At 39.8% G+C, this 18731-nt stretch overlaps 1 protein-coding gene across 4 annotated transcripts in view; it reads right to left on the minus strand.

Annotated features, from left to right (window-relative positions):
- Nucleotides 1–18731, minus strand: part of LOC127156823 (chromatin remodeling regulator CECR2) — a 35663-nt gene that overhangs the window by 4908 nt on the left and 12024 nt on the right. Inside the window, exons 2-16 of one of the 4 annotated variants that reach the window (XM_051099910.1) lie at nt 10672–10766; nt 7615–7798; nt 7380–7507; nt 7221–7286; nt 7004–7089; nt 6042–6202; nt 3608–3697; nt 3376–3520; nt 2617–2746; nt 2467–2504; nt 2258–2349; nt 2048–2174; nt 1305–1666; nt 874–1023; nt 63–768 (exon numbers count right to left, since the gene is read on the minus strand). In XM_051099910.1, coding sequence (XP_050955867.1) covers nt 63–768; nt 874–1023; nt 1305–1666; nt 2048–2174; nt 2258–2349; nt 2467–2504; nt 2617–2746; nt 3376–3520; nt 3608–3697; nt 6042–6202; nt 7004–7089; nt 7221–7286; nt 7380–7507; nt 7615–7798; nt 10672–10766 — 2560 coding nt within the window. Of the gene's footprint in view, nt 1–62; nt 772–873; nt 1024–1304; nt 1667–2047; nt 2175–2257; nt 2350–2466; nt 2505–2616; nt 2747–3375; nt 3524–3607; nt 3698–6041; nt 6203–7003; nt 7090–7220; nt 7287–7379; nt 7508–7614; nt 7799–10671; nt 10767–18731 lie in introns of all 4 variants that reach the window. The other 3 variants (XM_051099908.1, XM_051099909.1, XM_051099907.1) reach the window with 3 other exon arrangements.

The following is an 18731-nucleotide window of genomic DNA, read 5'->3' on the forward strand; positions in this document are numbered from 1 at the left end:
ATCTCATTTTTATTGAAAGCAATTGTGTAATGACAAAATACGTCAAGGAATACGACTCTTACCTTTGGGGGATATAGAAGGCCTGATGAGCTGGTTTTCAGGAGAAGACAGTGCAGCAGAAGCTAAACAATTACCACCACTTTGTGGGGCAGGCTGAAAGTTCTCAACACGATGAGACGATGAGGCCGAGAGCTGCTGGAGGGCAATCATCTCTGGACTATCAAGCATGGAAGCCAAATGTGGCCTTGAGACCTGAGGGGCCCCTGGTGGTCTTTGGCCAATGGGACTTTGAGAGCTGACAGCAGGCATTCTATATTGACCATTCGTCATTGCATAACCAGTACTGTGTGGAGGACGGATCATATTGTGATTATACGGATGCTGGCTAGTGGCACTCTGTTCTTGCATCATTGGCCCAGCAGGTGTTGGCTGCCCCTGATGGTTCATGGGTGGCCACATCCTGGCCATGTTCATGCTATGGGGGCCATAAGGAGGATAGGAATTATGCATTGGGACACCTGGCCTGGGGTACTGGTTCCCCACAGACTGCATGGACTGCCCTTCTGGATGCTGCCGTGAAGGGTACATGTTGCCTTCAGGTGGAGGTGCACAGGGGCCTCCAGGCTGAAGGGCCATTGGCCTTGGGCCAAGAGAAGGACCATGAGTAGGACCAGGATAAGAATGTTGCTGATGTGGAGGTTGAAGTGGTTGGCCATCAGGTCCAACTGGGTATCTAGGACCTAGATGTGGACCATTCATGTGGGAACCCTGCTTAAAAAAAAATAAAGGAAACCATTATGAACAACCCTCAAGAGTTAAGTTAACAAATTGAGTGATCAAAACTAATGCTGCTGGATAAAGAACTCAACATACCTGCATGTTGTAGTGAGGTACATGCTGAGTTCCATGTTCCATCGGTGGCCTGGACATGAGGGGTCTCTGTCCATGATATGGATACCGAGGGTCAATCATCATACGTTGAGCATACATTCTTGGTCCCAAAGGACCTGCATGTTGTTGAAACTATAAGCAAAAAAAAAAAAAAAAAAAAACAGTTGTTTCAGCTGTCAACAATAAACAAATTTTATTGTGTAGAGGAGGGGTGCTCAACCCTGTTCCTGGAGATCTACCTTCCTGCAGAGATCAGCTCCAACCCTGATCAAACACAGAACCAACTAATTAGGATCTGAAGGAGCACTTGATAATTACAGACAGGCGTTTGATCAGGGTCGGAACTAAACTCTGCAGGAAGGTAGATCTCCAGAAACAGGGTTGGGCACCCATGGTGTAGAGTGTAGTCTAACCTGTTGAGCAGGATGTATCATGCCAGGCTGTTGCTGTCCTGGGTGGATGTTATGAGGATGTGGGGGACCATTGGTGTAGTGTGGGGGAGGGTGTTGTAAAGCAGATATGGGTCTGTCTTGTTGCTGCTGATTATTTCCCTTCCCACTATTGGACGTTTTGCGTTTTTGAGCTTGCTCAGTGGCTCTGATCAAGCTCTCAGGACCTGACCGCTTGTGACTTTTGCCTTTATTCTTATCCTTGCGGTCCCGGTCCTCACTGCTCACGTGAAACTCTTCATCCGTGTCTCCATCCTCAGCGGGGAAGTGCTTCAGCAGGGCCCGGCTAAAGCAGCGTTCCAAGGACTCAGCCATTATTGTGTATTCTGAGGAGATACAGACAGGTAAACACAAGCGCACACACTCTCACACAATCTCATCTCCCCATGCACAGCAAGCACACCAACCAGGTCACAGAACCACAGTTGACCTCTGACCCCGCCACCCCCAGGGGAGTGCATTCTGATGGATGGATGGCTCCAGGGAGGGGAGCTGCGGGGCTGGAATGTCTCTGTGGCACTGCAGGACCTGGTGCACTGGAGGACAGCTCAATCACTCTCTATTAATCAATGTCAGGGCCTCTCCACATACTTCCACTACTTGTATGACTTGCTTCGCTCATCAATTTTTAAACACTGCTACACATTATTTTTACAGTTTCACTTCTGCTTGAACTTGGCAACAAAACAGCATTAAATCATATTTACCACTCTCTTCTCCATTATATTCCAGACAGTTCTCAAACATAAGCTTTACATCGGCCACAAACTCATCCTTAGCAACGTACTCCCCATCATTCAGCTTTCTCTCAATGGTGGACAGGTCCATTGGAGTCTGACAAAACATTTTAGGAGATTAAATATTGAATTATTCTTAAGCTCAAACTAATTTCTTTATAAAACAGCTGGTATACCCACCTGTATAATTTCATGATAGTTGGGGGCATAAGACTCATCAACAGGCTCCATGAAAGGCCAGGCATCTTTGTGAGCTTTAAGAGCCTCCAACACTGAAGAGAAAGCAATTTTACATAATTTCAGTGGAACTTCTACTTCACTGTAAATATTAAATGAGGAAACAAACACTGTGGTTTGACCTCAATGCAAACAACATTGTCCAATCATACCTTTGTAGAGAGCAGTGTAATCATCATCTATGTCATAACTGCAATACAGAAAGAAAAATGAGTAACGAATAGCAACAACCAAACCACAAAGTAAAGTGAACATCAAATGTGTGCTAATACTGAGTTTGAGAGTTCAAACAAAGTCCTTACAACTCTTTGGTGCGACGTGTTCGGCGACTAGGTGAGTGAGTCTCCAAATTCAACAGCTCAGGAGGAAGTTCTTTTCCTTGAGAGAGCAACCAGGCCTTCTCCTCTCGCTGCCTCCTTCTACGTGCACGCTCTGAACAACATAAAAAAAAAAAAAAAAAAAAAAAAAAAACACATCAGCGAATGACAGAGTAATAAAGCACTTTACACTTTTTATTACCATTAATAGTGCACTTGTTACCTGCCCACATCTGCCTGGGCCAAGGTGATGAAAAGTTTGCAAACGAAATCAAGTAGTAATAAGAGCAATTCATCAGGCAGCTTTAGAAGGCACATTTGATCAAAGGGCACAGGCAAGATAAAGGAGAGAAGTGCTTTATGTGCTGACATTAAAGGCCCTGACTGACACACCCTGCTGGGAGGATTAAACGAGCTCGAGGAAGAAACCACTGGAGAGAACTGCAGGCCCGATCTTCATCCATAATACATTAATGTGGATAGGCCCATCAGCAGCAGCACAATCAAGAGTTAATTAACCCGCTGACAGGGGATATCAGAGCTGGATGATTCTCACGAGGAGTGAGGTTGATCGTTTCCCCTAGCTCAGCTCTTTGTATGATTAAAGCAGCCTTGGGTTAAAAGCATGCTGACTTCAAAACCGCCATGTTGAGACAAGACCACAGAATGTGCTCTAGCGTCAGTGTGGGTTTGATCACGCTTCTGGGGAAACTTTGGTCGCCAGTTACCTGGAGTGTGACTCACCCTCGACAGCTTTGACTCGTTCCTGTTCCTCTCTCTCCCGTTCCTCCTGAAGCAGTCTTTCTTCTTCTTTCCGTTGTTCAGCTAACAGGACTTGTCTTTCCAGGTCCTCCTCCCTCTGCTTGTCCACTTCAGTTGCGGCTCGTATCTGCTTCACACAAATACATCAAATAAACCATAGCTTACATCACATGGATAAACAAGAAAGTGCTGACACACGTTTAAAAAAGCCTACCCCATTCTCTTTGCTGCCATTTTGTTCAGTGTGACGATGGGTGTTGTCTTCCTTGGGTGGATTCAGTAGCTTCTGCTTCAACTCTTTCTCCTGGAGAAGAACAACCTTGTCAGTTACACACATGTGGGTGTCGCAGGGCTCTACAGTGTGACCACTTCAGTCGCATATGAAAAAATATTTAGGAGCACCATGTGTGACTGACCCAATCAGCTTCAAAGGTTTCTACGCGTTTTTGCAACGTTGAGTAACGCATGACAGACATATCTCATAAATACTTTCATAAACAAAGTGTAGAGTGTAAATAAAAGATTCATTGTGCAGTGTAGAGAGCTTCCTTGATCATAATGGAACTTTGTGAGACCGCAATGAACTAAGATGAGTGACAGCTTTTAATGGTTTTTAAGGGAGTTTGTAAATGAGATATTGATTTAATACAACAGTTAAATAAACAAAAATATAATATTAAGTGACTTACATTCTCACTATAACATTATTGCCTGATTTTGCTCTATTTTGTCATGAAAAATAGTCAAACAAGTCACAACTGAGCCGCTGCGCATCTCCATTCAAACACAGCGGTGTTTCGTTTATGAATGAACGTGCACTTTTACACAAATCTAGTGAGTCAATGATTCTATATTCCATTCATAAAGAGTCACTTGCTTTATTCCTGAACGAATCAGCCCTTCGAACAAATCAAAGGAATGATATGATTCAGTGATTAAATCAGTGACTTGCCACCACCTACTGGCAGATATAGTTTCATTTTTAAAGTATCTTTTCAGTTATTTAAATCATTTAATATATCTGTATTCAAAATTTTAGTCAAATATCACCTCGTAATGGAAAGGCAAATTTTTGATCAGATTTTTTGAATGATTAGAAGGTACTCCTAAAAAGAAAAGAAAGCGTAGAGCCCTGGTCAGGTAGGTCACTTGGGGGGGGATATCAACCCCTCCTGAATATGAGCCAAGAGGCTAAAAGAAGGGTAAAAGGTGTCATCACAAAACCAAACAGCCTATGGCGACAAAGGCCCGTCATCCCCCATGTTCAGGATCTCCAGCTTTGTGCATTACCCTACAACACTTTAACCCATGCTAGAAGATGGAGTGTCTGTGGTATCACCACTTAAGAGGTCAAAAAACCTGCAGCGCTGCAGGCCGTCAATCACCACGCTCCAGCTCGCTTCAAGGTGAGAGCCTGCCACATGACGACGGCTAGATGGATTGGCTTTGACAGGGCTGTGAGACTGTGCTTGTGTGAGAAAGAGTGGGTGGATGGGTTTGATTTGAAGAGGCAGTTGTCCAAGTTAAAACCCGTTGCATCAAGGTTGCGAAAGAAAATATCTGGTTCTTTGCCAATCGACGCACAGGTGTGGAAAATGTGAAGTTGCATAATGCTAGAAGCACTGAAGCAAGATGTACATTTTACAGTGAGGGCATGTAATGATGATTGCTGGAAGCATGGTAGCTATGGCAACCAGACACTCTAATAGGTCTTGATTAGCCACGGAAATGACACGTCAACACTGCAAAATGTGCATACCATCATGCATCTGATATAGACAGTTTCTCACTGGTAAGATAAGACAAAGATCAGGTATTTATTTAACCTGTTATCTATGTGCATATGAAAACTGAAATGACAATTCTGTCATTAATTACTCACCCTCATGTCGTTCCAAACCTTCAAGACCTTTGTTCATCTTCAGAACACAAATTAGGATATTTTTGATGAAATCCAAGAGCTTTCTGAGCCTGCATAGACAGCAACGCAACTACCACGTTCAAGACTCAGATTGGTAGTAAGAAAATTGCTAAAATAGTCCATTTGACATCAGTTGTGGTACTGTCGTGAACGTACGGTGAAGAATGATATGGAAGAGAAGAGACTGTTGTATAAAGTTGTTATTTTTGCTTTCTTTGTACACAAAAAGTACTCTCGTAGCTTCATAAAATTAAGGTTGAACCACTGATGTCACATGGACTATTTTATCAATGTCCTTACTACCTTTCTGGGCCTTGGACATGGTAGTTGCATTGCTGTCTTTGCAGGGTCAGACTGTGCTCAGATTTCCTAAAAAATATCTTACTTTGTGTTCTGAAGATGACAGGTCTTGCACGTTTGGAATGTCGTGAGGGTGAGTAATTAATGACAGAATTTTCATTTTTGGGTGAATTTTCATTTTGATTGATACTCAGTGCCTCAACTTTACTCATAAGAATGTTTTCTAAATCACAGGAGGTTAATCAAACTCTTCACAAAAGACTTTTCAAAACAATATTTAAACATCCTACTGACAATGCTTAACTGCAAATGCCACCATAGAGATGGCAATCTCTACTAAGGTTACAACCTATATCCTGGTTTGACTCACAACATGACTCATGATAATATCACATGAGGTGCAGTCAGACAGACTGAAAAGTCTCACCTTGTGTTCAATCATGTTACTGATCTCAGGCAGGAAGTTTTGAGTAATGATGCGGTGCAGGTGCCGGTCCTGAGGAGAGATTTTGTCCTTAATACTTTCGGCCAGATTGACCCACTGCTCCTCAGTGTCACACGCCAGAGACCAGGCTCCACGTTCACGCTCTGACAACACATTACACAAAAATCACCTCACAATAATGAAAAATAAATGTGACCCAGAATCACAAAACCAATCATAAGGGTCAATTGTTCAAAATTGAGTTTTATACATCTGAAAGGTGAATAAATAAGCTTTCCATTGACATATGGTTTGTTATGATAGGACAATATTTGGTCGAGATAAAACTATTTGAAAATCTGAAATCTGAGGGTGTAAAAATCAAAATATTGAGAAAATTAACTTTAAAGTTGTCCAAATAAAGTTCTTAACAATGTTTATTACGAATCAAAAATTAAAGTTTTGATATATTTACAGTAGGAATTTTACAAAATATCTTCATGGAACATGATTTTTACTTAATTTCCTAATGATTTTTGCCATAAAAGAAAAATCAATAATTTTGACCCATAGAATGTATTTTTGGCTATTGTTATAAATATACTCCAGCGACTTAAGACTGGCTTTGTGGTCCAGGGTCACAAATAAGCATCCTGATAATTTGTCAAATGCTGCTAAATCTATTTAGCTACCAATCAGTAGCTTGAGCTTTAATCTCTTAGAAATCTGTGTAGGCAAGCTACAATTGCTGGCACGGTTACTAGCGTTTCATTTCAACTTGTGTCATGAAAGCTCCACATTTCATGTTTTTGCTGAAAGAGCATTTCATGCACATTGCAGCAGACATGCATTACAGCTGCCCCGGGCACTTTACGCCACTTACAATGCAGAATAATAATGAATAAAAAGCGGTTCTTCAATAACTCTACATTTTTAGACCTACAACAAACTAAAAGCAGCCATACTTGTTTCCAACGACTCGCTTATTGCAGGCTTGGGCTCGTCAACACACTCGTCCTCTTCCTTCATGGAGTCTTCTCCCTCCTCCTCCCTAAAACAAACAAGATTAGATAGTAATCTTTCTAAATAATTCAACTTCAAAGCACCAAACTGTGACTAGTAAGTCTTCGTAGAACAGCATTTCATACAATGCATTTAGCGGATGTTTAAAAAGGGTCTTACATGGCCAGTCCATCGTCAGACTGCTTTGGTGGCCTCCCTCTTCTTTTCTTTTCTGACACTTTGTCACTGTGGAAATGGTTTGTGCAAAGGTTTCTTTTACAACTTTTAACAAACAAGTATTTAAATACCACTGTTTCTTGTGAAAGCACTTCTCCATACCTGTATTGGGGAGACATTGCTTCGACTGGCTCCTCTTTGTACAGCCGTGTACCATAAAAGTACCAATAGAGGGCTCCGTTCCCATCCTGGCCCAGAGGCTCAACACGTAAACTATCTGCATCCAGGCCCTGCAAAACACAGGATTTCTTTTAGACAGAATGCATTTTTGATCATTTCTGCTATGGTGAGTATTACACAAGAAAATGCAGAAGCTGTATGTGTTTTGTTTTGCTACCTTGAGCCGGTCGAAGACATCAGCAGCATCAAGACGATAGTCACAGAGTCTGTGCAAAAGTTCCACCTGTGTGCGGGGTGGCAGCTCTTCAAACTGGCGCTCCTTCAGTGGATTGGCTTTCCCTTCTTCCAGTTCCCAGCGGTAATTTATAATGTCTTCCAGGTAACTGCTAAATGACTGAATGCTAAAAAATAAAAATAAAAAAACAGAATATTTTAGGTTACAATGCATCTTTATATCTAGAATTGACTATCCGAATTTAATTTAAAGAGTTCATATGACACAATTTCATGTTTTCCTTCGTCTTTGGAGTGTTACAAGCTGTTCATGCTAATATAAGATCCGCAAGTTTTAAGCAGTGTATAGTAGTGCTTGTTTGTCATTTCTACAATCACAAATGCACACAGTTTTGTTTACATAGTATCGTCACATGGCGCAACGCAATGCGTAAAAATATAGTTCAAGTCATTATAATTTGTAATTATGTCCCCACTAGATGCAACAAATGCTTTGTTATAATTGCTGTCAGTATTGCTTTGGAAGCAAATATGGTAAGGGGCGTAACAACCATCACACGCTTGAGGTATTCAGCCAATCACAATGCACTAGATAACTGGCAAATCAAAGCACACCACACTTTTCAGAACAAAGAGCTTTGTAAAAATATTTTCAGAAAGACGGGGAAGAGAGGAGCAACAATAATGTACGGTTTGTGGAAAACAATGTGTTTTTTGAACCTTAAACCACGTAAACATTGCATTACACCAAATACACAAAATAATGTTCTTTTTAACAACGTCATATGACCCCTTTAATTTATGCAAAAAAAATCTAAACATCACAAAAAAGTTGAAAAAAATAAAGCTTTCCATCCTATGTCAAAGAACAAAATCATCAATTCTAGGGAAAAAGACACTGAAGTAGAAGCCACTTTGGCTCTTCTAGTAAATTATATTTTCTAGGAGTTTACAGTGTGCAGACAAAATTCCCTGACAAACTTTAAAAGGACAGTTCACCTAAAAATTAAAATTCTTTCATTAATTACTTATCCTTATGACACTCCAAACCTGTAAGACCTTCATTCATCTTCAGAACACAAATTAAGATATTTTTGATGAAATCCGAGAGCTTTCGAACCCTGCATAGACAGCAACACAACTACTACGTTCAAGGCCCAGAAAGGTAGTAAGGACATCGTTAAAATAGTCCATGTGACATCAGTGGTTTTTGTGCACAAAGAACGCAAATAGTGTTTCAGTCTTCGACGTGCATTCACGAGCATAACAGCGTAAAACTGTTGAGTAAAGTCATTATTTTTTTCTTTGTGCACAAAAAGTATTCTTCATACAATTAAGGCTTAACCACTAATGTCACATGGACTATTTTAATGATGTCTTTACTACCTTTCTGGGCCTCGAACGTGTTCAAGGTGTTGCTGTCTATGCAAGGTCAGAAAGCTCTCAGATTTCATCAAAAATATCTTAATTTGTGTTCTGAAGATGAACCAAAGGTCTTCTGGTTTTTATGGGGATGAGGACGAGTAATTAAAGACAAAATTTTCATTTTTGGGTGAACTATGCCTTCAAGTTTGCTAACAACAGGCAACAAGAAATCTGTCAGCCTGATGTCTGGAAGCGACAGCATGTCAACATATTTCTGGAAAGTTATCATAATCAGTCATCTCAGTGAAATATTTAGTCAAATGACTTGAGGCAGCTGGATGCCCATGTAGGAAATTCCATTGCAATTTATGTGCATTATGTCTTCTACACAAATCAAGTTTTTGGAAAAGTTTACTCATATCTTTGTTTTTTCAATCCACCAATTTATATTCGATATCTGCTTATGAACTTATAATCAACTAATCAACTTTCCAGCAGCCTTCCAACTTGATTAAGTTACGGTAATTCAGTAATAAATTATTCATATGATTTAAGTTCTATTACCATGTCTTTTTGTGATCACTTGGCCTAAAATAAAAGTTAGTTCCAGATGGGGTCAATTCGATCAATCCAAACCCAGTTCCTGGCACTAACGTGTAGGGCAAGGGTGAGCCTCAGGACGACAAGAGAGAAGGTAGAGAGCAAAAAAGGAAAGAAAGAATAGGCTTATCTTGAGAAAGCAGAATGATCTCTCACAGCTGCAGGCCCCCTGCCATTCCATCTTTCTCTGCCTCTCTCTCTCATCCGTAACTCTCCCTCCCCCATTCTGCTGGGGCGTTTAGCACATGCAGAATGAAAAGGGCACTTCTGTGAAAGGCCAGTGCCCCGCGGCCTCCCCCTGGATGCCAGTTGCTGTCGAATCCAATAAAACCCCGCGTCCTGTTAACGGCCTGCCTGAGTATGCGAAAGGGATCATTCTTGCCTACCCAGTCATCGACCGGACTCCTTTTTGCTGCTGATGAGGCACCGCTATGGAAGGGAGCTCCCTTTAGGGGCTAGTCATTCATCACAGCACTGACTCACACAATAACTCACACTCTTTACTGGGATGGGGCCCATGGCCCCTTGACCTACTACTGCTGCAGGTAACCTAGCTGCACGACTACAGGCAGCGGGTCACATGTAGATGGAGATGGATTCTGAGTCAAACACAGGATGTGGGTTGGGTAATAACATGCGCAAGATCTTTCAAAAGCACAGAGGAAGGTTGCTAAATTACCCAAAACAGCACGGCATTTTTAATAAAGGAATATTTTAGGTTCAATACAAGTTAAGCTCAATCAACAACACTTGTTGTGCAATAGTAACTACTACAAAAAACTGTGTGTCTCTTCCTTTGCTTTCCTTAAAGATTAAAGGTTCCGGCATTGCACTTGCAATGGAAGTGAATGGGGAGATTTTTTTGGAGGATTTAAAAAAAAATAATAATAAAAATTTAGTCATGTATGTAATATTTTTTGACCTCACAATATTTAATTAAAATAAAATTCTCATCCTCAATCCATTTTACTCAAATGTACGTCACAATGCGGAAGAAAAGAACTGTTGTTATTACAGCTATATTGTTACTGTAAGGTACAACAGGAACAGGAAATGCTGATGTTGATGCACTTACGTGATGTCGCTGCGCTGGTAACATCCTTTCAGCAGGGAGCAGAGAAGGTCTGAAAGGAAGTCTTGGTCTTGTTTTAGTAGTGCTTGCTCAAGTTCCTATCAAATAGAGAACAGCAGGCAGGGGAGGTTAGACATTACAGCAGGGTTGAGTTTAACTAGCAGCTGCTTTTATGAACTTATGAAATGATATCAGCTTTAATAGCCTAGCTTGACATTTTTATACCACTCTTTCACTGATGAGAAAATGTTGTGGCTAACTACAGCCACATAGCATGAAACACTCACGGTAGTAATCTATATTTATGAATTTCATGTGGTAGTTTGACATTTTTAACAAAACAACATAACCAGTCCTGTCACAATACTCTTACTGAAGCTAAAAGTAAGGGGATGCAATAACAGATCATGTTTGACTACCTTCTAAGGTTGTCAAAATGCATTATGCCTGAAACCAGAGAAAGACAAACTGCTGTTACGAGGAAGTGGCATGTAGAGTGATGGCACTCAACCATAGCCAGTTCAGGAACCAAACTGACAAACTGTTAAAAACACCCTCTAAATGTGCATTGAATGTTGGGTGAAAGTGGTGTCACCTTAATTCGAATTTTTAAACTGTAAGATTACACCAATACAAAGCAGTTTCACATGCCATTTGGCTTGGATTAAACCTAATTTATACAGGAAAAACTTCCTGTATAAATGTTTGTTACTCATCCTCATATGTCTTTGCTTTCTCACCTTTGTTTCAAATGACATTTAGCCCAAGGTCAACTTTGATTGGTTAATCAGCAGAGTAAGTACATTTAAGCATGTGCAATTATAATTAAGCAACAGCAGGTTTCATGTAGGCAAGCTACAGTCTGTCCAAGCACGCATAACACATAGCATATTCAAATATTTAAAAGGATTAAATGCACCTTTTGCATCAACTGTCTTTCATAGCAAACACACAACACAGAGGCCAATTGTAGTAGAATAACTTGTATAGTTAATTTTAGTTTAGTAGTGTTCACATGATCACATTTTCTAAGCTGTTCCAAATTGTGACATTCATAGTTCTAAACTTTGTGCTTCAAAAGTTTGAAGCTATTTAGACTAAAGCAATTTATCGTCCATCACTGGTCCACCTCATCTCAACTGGACCAACCAAAAGATGGTCAACAAGGGTCTCATATAGCAAAACGATCTGTCATTTTATTAAAAAAATTTAATGATATACTTTTAAAATTGCAAACGCTTGTCTTGCACTAGCTTGACTTCACGCAATAGACAGTCACATTGGAAAGGTCATGCATACATGCATGTCAATAACGATTATTTTGGTAATTGAGTAATCTGTGGATTCTGTGGATTATTCTGACAATTAATCAATTATTCGGATAATTACAATTCTTTTTTCTTTTTTTGCAGTAATAAAAATAGACCTAAGTGAGCAATAGCCTTTAAAATTACTTAAAATGCATATATAATAGCAATGAGGCAATAATATTTAGTTCAAATAAAGTATCAAACGCAAGTTATCAGGGTTTTACTGAACAAAACTGTTAAAATACCTAATGTATTATAAACAAGAGCCAATGTGCATTATGCATTATAACAAATGCCTACAGAGGGCGCCAACGACCTGGCGATTGTTTTTACACTTTACTGCGCAATGTAATCCTTGTTTAACATTGACTCAACATTTACTTCAAATGTCCACTTAATCTTTAATATTTCTTTATGATAGAAAAGCTACAGCCACTGTAATTTGTTGAACATGTGGACATAAAAACATGTAAACTCAGAGGGTTTAAACTTTTAATTTTTAAATTAAAAATTTGAAATCATGATGAACAGTTAGCATATTGAGAAAGATGATATATTCTCCTGTGTTTGTGTAGGTTTATAAATGATTTACCTTACAAATCTGATGAAATAGCACACATTGCGTTCCCAGATGAATGTTATGATAACCCCAAACTAACTACATGGAGAGATGGAGTTTAAGACGCTCCACAAATGTAAATAACAGTTTGTGTAGCAGAATTTACTGTGAACAGAGCCATATAAGATGCACGTACATAACCTACACGCATGTAAATAAAGTGCGTATATTAAACCGGCATCACATATATGCATTTCATTGAATCATAGCGTTTGTGAATTCTTAATAGCATTATGCTTTACTATGATTTTACCGATTGCTGGACACGGGCAAAATGCTATTGAGGATTTTTTAAAATCGAATACCCGAATAGAAGAGAGAAATCGTTGCAGCCCTAGTCACGCATGACGTAGACTGTAGTACTGACCCAGTGTTTATAAAACAAACGTGCAAAGAAAGTCAAACAGCCTTTACAAAGCTAAAGCAACTATGCCATATGATTTTGAAGTTGGAGGAGAAAATGAGATGAAGTTTTTTGCCCTTCCCTGCCTTTTTGAACCAAAGTACACAGACGAAGAACTAACCATGCACAACCTTTCCAATGCGTGAAGTTGCACACGAGCATTCCAGAGCTAGTGCAAGACAAGCATTTTTGGTTAAAAAGTATACACATTTTAATTTTTTTTTGGAAATTGATCAATCATTTTGCTCGATAAAACCCTTATTCCTCGGCCTGGATCATGTTGAGTCTCTTGAAGCTGCACTGAAACTGCAATTTGGACCTTCAACCCATTGGCCACCACTGAAGTCCACTATACGGAGAAAAATCCTGGAATGTTTTCCTCAAAATCCCCATTTATTTTCAACTGAAGAAAAAGACATGAACATCTCGGATGCAATGGGGGCGAGTAAATTATCAGGAAATTTTTATTCTGGAAGTGAACACTCTTTAATATGTGCTTTATAAGTACTAATAAAAAGCCAATATGCTAGTAATATGCATGCTAATAAGCAACTAGTTAATATTAAGAACTGGAACCTAAACTGAATTGTTACCAAAATGACAAATCGTTCCTTTAGTCCAACTAAAATCAAGCTTTTAAAGTCTAAGTAAACAACCTTCACATGAATCACATGCGTGAATCACATCACAAAGTTTAAGTACCAAGGGTGGCACAACTTGAATGGCTTTGGTCAACAGTCATTATTCCTGAAGCAAACTGACGCATTAAATCATAACATCTGGCGTAGTCAAATCATGAAAGATCTGTGCACTAGTGTAGGCTCAATCCCTTCTAGGGGGCGATCCATGAGCTATTACCATCATGACCTTGGGCAAAACACTTCACCCCAAAGGGATTTTCCCAATAACAGGTGCACTGCAATTTGCTCTAGATGAAAGAGTCAGCTTAATGACAATTCAAAGCAAATTAGACATCTGAACAGGCTATGAAAACATTAGGTAAAACCAATATGAGAAGCAACACGTCACTGTCAATATGAGTTAACAACAAGAGCATGATAGGTTTTTAAAGTCAGTTGGTTTCCTAACTAGTTGGATAGATGGTCAAGTAACTGCACTAAAATGCACCCCAAAATTTTCCATGTTCTCGATAAAGCTTCTAGCAACAAGATGGAACTGAGGTTTAACCTTGACCCCCGTCTTCTTCCATTGTGTTGCAGCTATTGAGGGTTTATGAAGCGGCAGTAAGTGGGACTGCAAACTCCAGCCTACTGAAAGGAGCAGAAGAGAAGCTAAGCGACAGCATGAGCCCACAGCCACGGCTAGGGCTAGGCTGACCCAGCACAACCCGACCCAGCATGCACTTTTCTCTCCTCAGGATGCCCAATGTCACCAAGAAAGAGGGAGGGGAAGACGAAGAAATGTAAATGGCCAGTGCTCCATCACCGGCCCATCTCAAGGAGCTTAGCGACCGCGGCTGCTTTCCTTTCACGAGGACTCAGCGAGCCGCTCAGTCCCTCAGGCAACAGGGAGCACTTTTCAGCTCCCGTATAAAACATCCTCCCCCTTTACCCCTTCAGAGCAGAGTGACACTACAAAATTAACTCAAGGGCGAGAGAGGCAGCCCATCCATTCATTGTGAGATTCACTCAAGCTGCAGACTGCAGTTTCTCTCTAGAGAAATGGCGGAGAGAACGGGGTCACGGAGGGTCAGCTCACACACCTCCTGGCTGTGGAGAAGCACGGAAACTAGCAGCCTAGTGTCAGCAGGAGGAAAAACAGAGGGAGAGCTTGAAAAACAGGATGAGACACGTTTGCGCTTAAGGTGAAAAAAAAATGCACTGTCCTTAGATTGATCTCTAGGAAAAAATGTCAGTGGGATTGCTTAACATGCTGAATCTATTAGGCTATTTTGGGTTGATTGTTGAAGCAATTTAAAAGCTATTGATTATCCCCTCCAGGTGCTCAATAAAGAGTCTAAAGTGCCCGTGAAACTCCTTATTGAAGGAGACAGTCTGCTTGGGCAGGGAGGTGAAATGGATCCACCGAAACAAAACTGCTTATAGCCGGGCAAATTTGGTACCTCTTTATGTCTTCAACTATTTGTATCCATCTCTTCACAACTCACTCAAACTTTTGAGTGTTTAGGGTTGTCATGAACATCCAGGATCATCTTCGAGTGATGGGCCATTCTGGCCTCCCTCAGATCCTCTGTTACACCTACAAAACTTCCTGGTGCCTTGACAGTAAGAGGGCCAGAGTGGGCCCATCTATCAGTGCAGCCTCGACTTTGATCACACTTCAAACCTGAGGCCGACTGCGGGGGATTAACACAACCCCACTTCGCTTTTGAAGTGCCATTCAGTGGCTCAGATGGCAGAGAAGGGGAATTAATGTTGTGTGTGTGTCCTTTCCTCTGCAGAGTCTCCTTTAACAACTCCCTAAAGATCTCCGACCTCAATCTTCTTTCTTAACCAACTAGCAAAACAGGTATGGCAAGTGCACAGCGCAGTTGGGCAACAAACCAAAGTGACAGCATTTGTTGAGTCATTAGGTGGAACATTTTCAGTTCGCCCAACAATGACAATAGGGTTATCGTTTTTATCTCGCTCTTTTTTAAGAACAGACACATGGTAGGTCACATGACAACTGCAGATCAAGAATGTCTGAAGTCCCAAAAGTGACAATTAAAAATGGTTAATAAAATCATTAGGTTGTATATTTTATCAGTCTCAGAGCTAACCGAACGTCACTGATAAAGGTTTGTTTATCTGCCACGACAGAGCTTTGGCAAAACTGAGCCGGTCCCAGTATCAGTCCTTGGTGCACACCACAAACTCTACACGTGGTATACGGGCAATTAACAGCTTTTGTTGGGTAAGGGAGCAACAGGAAGACAGTGAACGTTTCTCTATCTGCATAACGTCCTCCTTACTCCCTGAACTGTATCTCTTGATAGCACACATTCAACCTACATAACAGCACAGCAGCATTATGAAGAAAAACTTTAACAAGCTAACTGTGGATCTTACAATAACTGAGACTTTTTAATAACGTTTTTGCAGTGCTAAAAATTCTGCTGAGCAACGCTGGACTGGCAGTTGAGGATAACGTACAGTGAAGAGATAAAATTCAGATAAGGTATTGTTGCTCCCTTCCCAAGAACGTAACCTTGCATAAAGAGTCACCACTGAGAATTGCATTGTTACCACTTACTCTTCAAGACATTCAAGTCATTTGACAATGCCTAGCTATTTTATGTATTACAGAATCATGAAATGATGTCTAGAGTATGTGAGACCCTGGACCACAAAACCAATCTTAAGGAGCATGGGTATATTTGTAGCAATAACCAAAAATACACTGTATGGATCAAAATAATTGATAATTTTTCTTTTATGCCAAAAATCATTAGGATATTAAGTAAAGAGCATGTTCCATAAAGATATTTTGTAAATTTCCTACTGTAAATATAACAAAACTTAATTTTTGATTAGTAATATGCATTGGTAAGAACTTAATTTGGACAACTTTAAAGGCGATTTCTGAATATTTTGATTTTTTTGCACCCTCAGATTTCCAATTTTTAAATAGTTTTACCTCAATCAAATATTATCCTATCCTAACATATAAGATGATTTCAAAAACTTTTTTAAAAATTGACACTTATGACTGGTTTTGTGGTCCAGGGCCACATATTGTAATTTTTATGGGTCTGGCTTCCAGTCTTATCCGCGTCCAGCTATTTTTAGCTGTACAAAACAGCTCGTTTTGCAGCTTGATATTGCAAATTGGTGTCTAACCATATTATTTTAATGCATTATCTTAATTATGAACACACTGGTTTGTAGTGCAAACAGTTTTACCATTTACTGCACTTTGTTATGCTTCTTGTTATTTCCCTAAAGCAGATAATGAACCGGAAATCTTACCTATAGGCTTACTTCCGCGTTGAAGAAAAATATTTTACAAATAATAATGGCTCATCCAGTGAAATTTAAAAATGTATTACTTGTCTTCTAAGTATTAAAATAGTTAATTCATCCCAATTTAAAAAAGAAATCTCAAAATAATCAGATTAGATGATGTAGCTTTAATACATGGTATTATTATATGGTTGTGTAAAATATAAAAGTTTTTGGGTTAAATTTTAATGATATTTTGGTCATACCACCCACCAGTCAAATTTTAGAAAGGGACAAGAGCAGGGCAGCTTAAACAGCAAAGCTGGGCCACCCGTCTCAATGTCAGGGCCAGGTGCAACAGGTGGCCATGGATGGGTGGCCAGACACATCCAGGGTTTGGGATCATTGCACAGGCGACTGAATGGGGATCATTAACTCCAGTAAAACCTCCCCTCACAATGGTCTCCCAATATTCTCAAGTCTCTTGCATGGCCTCTACTTGGTGGTCTTGTTGCCAACATCTTGAACAGGATATTAGCCTGTACCACCAGGTGCGATAATGTGCTTATGTACGGACCATTAACACAGGACTAGTTTGCCAGGGAAAGTAAAACAAAACTGAGCATTGGGGTTTAACACATGCACAACGACACTTACAGACAGAGCAAAAAGAAAAGTCTTATCAAAAGATCAACAAATACTATCGCACAAAATGACTTCTCATTACTTACAGTGGCAGAGTTAGTTTATGAGAATGTTACAATACTTATGAAAGTATTCCTGCTAAATGAATGTCAACAGATTAAACTCCGGCTGGACAATATGACTAAAATCAAAATCTCGATTACAATAAAAGAATGATTATTTATACTTTGTTTTTATTATTATTTGCCCTCATAGTTCATATTTTTGATTCGTCATCGCTGTTGCATGTAATCTTCCTCTCAGCGATCTTGTCCTGTCACTCTATATGCAGTATTTACTCTAGATTCTTACTGGCCATTCACACAGAAAACATTTTTGCGTCTAAAATGTCAGACACAACATTTAGAATGGTTAGGAAAAAAAAAAAAAAAAGCACAGCGCAGAATGCAAACTCTGCCATGTTGCCATCAAATACAAAATTTGCCATGCCAACCTGCTACTGTAAACAAAAGCTCATTATGCTTGCCCCGCCCCTGTGGTCTTTTGATTGATCCACAGTTTTGGAACTGACATTGAGTAGTAGTTGTATATTTTTATTTAATGCCATGTCAGCATCTTAGGTTATTTTCATGGCAAAAACGATTAAAAAAAATATACAATTATAACAAATACAATAAAGATCAGCAAACAAACAAAGCTACTTAATTTATTTAAAAATGTTTATCCCTGTACAGCTATGATCAGCTCCTTGGCTGGTGTTGTTACAGGAAAGGATGAAGCTGATTTGCTGGTTGGTTCTTGTCACATGACCTGTGGTGCTTTTGGCATTCCGAAAAGTTGAGATGTTTTTATCTCGATGCCTGGAAAAAAAACGAGCGTGTTGCTTTCATTATGAGCATGCATAACGCACATCTACATTTGAAATAACGGATTTGAGTGTGCAAAAGACGCAACATGTGAACGGCCCCTAAATGCCACTCACATGCAAAACACTGCAAAAGATGTGAACACAATGGTCATACATGTCCGTATAGTGCCGACTACACACACATACGGTGGTACGTGTTTTGTTTTTTGTTTTGTTTTGTTTTGTAAAGGGAAAGTATTAACACAATAAAAAAAAATAAAAAAAATTTCCGTTTTGATTACTTTGATTAATCGTCCAGCCCTGGAATAAACCA

The sequence above is a fragment of the Labeo rohita genome, chromosome 25 (genome assembly GCF_022985175.1).
Source record: "Labeo rohita strain BAU-BD-2019 chromosome 25, IGBB_LRoh.1.0, whole genome shotgun sequence".
Lineage (NCBI taxonomy): Eukaryota > Metazoa > Chordata > Actinopteri > Cypriniformes > Cyprinidae > Labeo > Labeo rohita.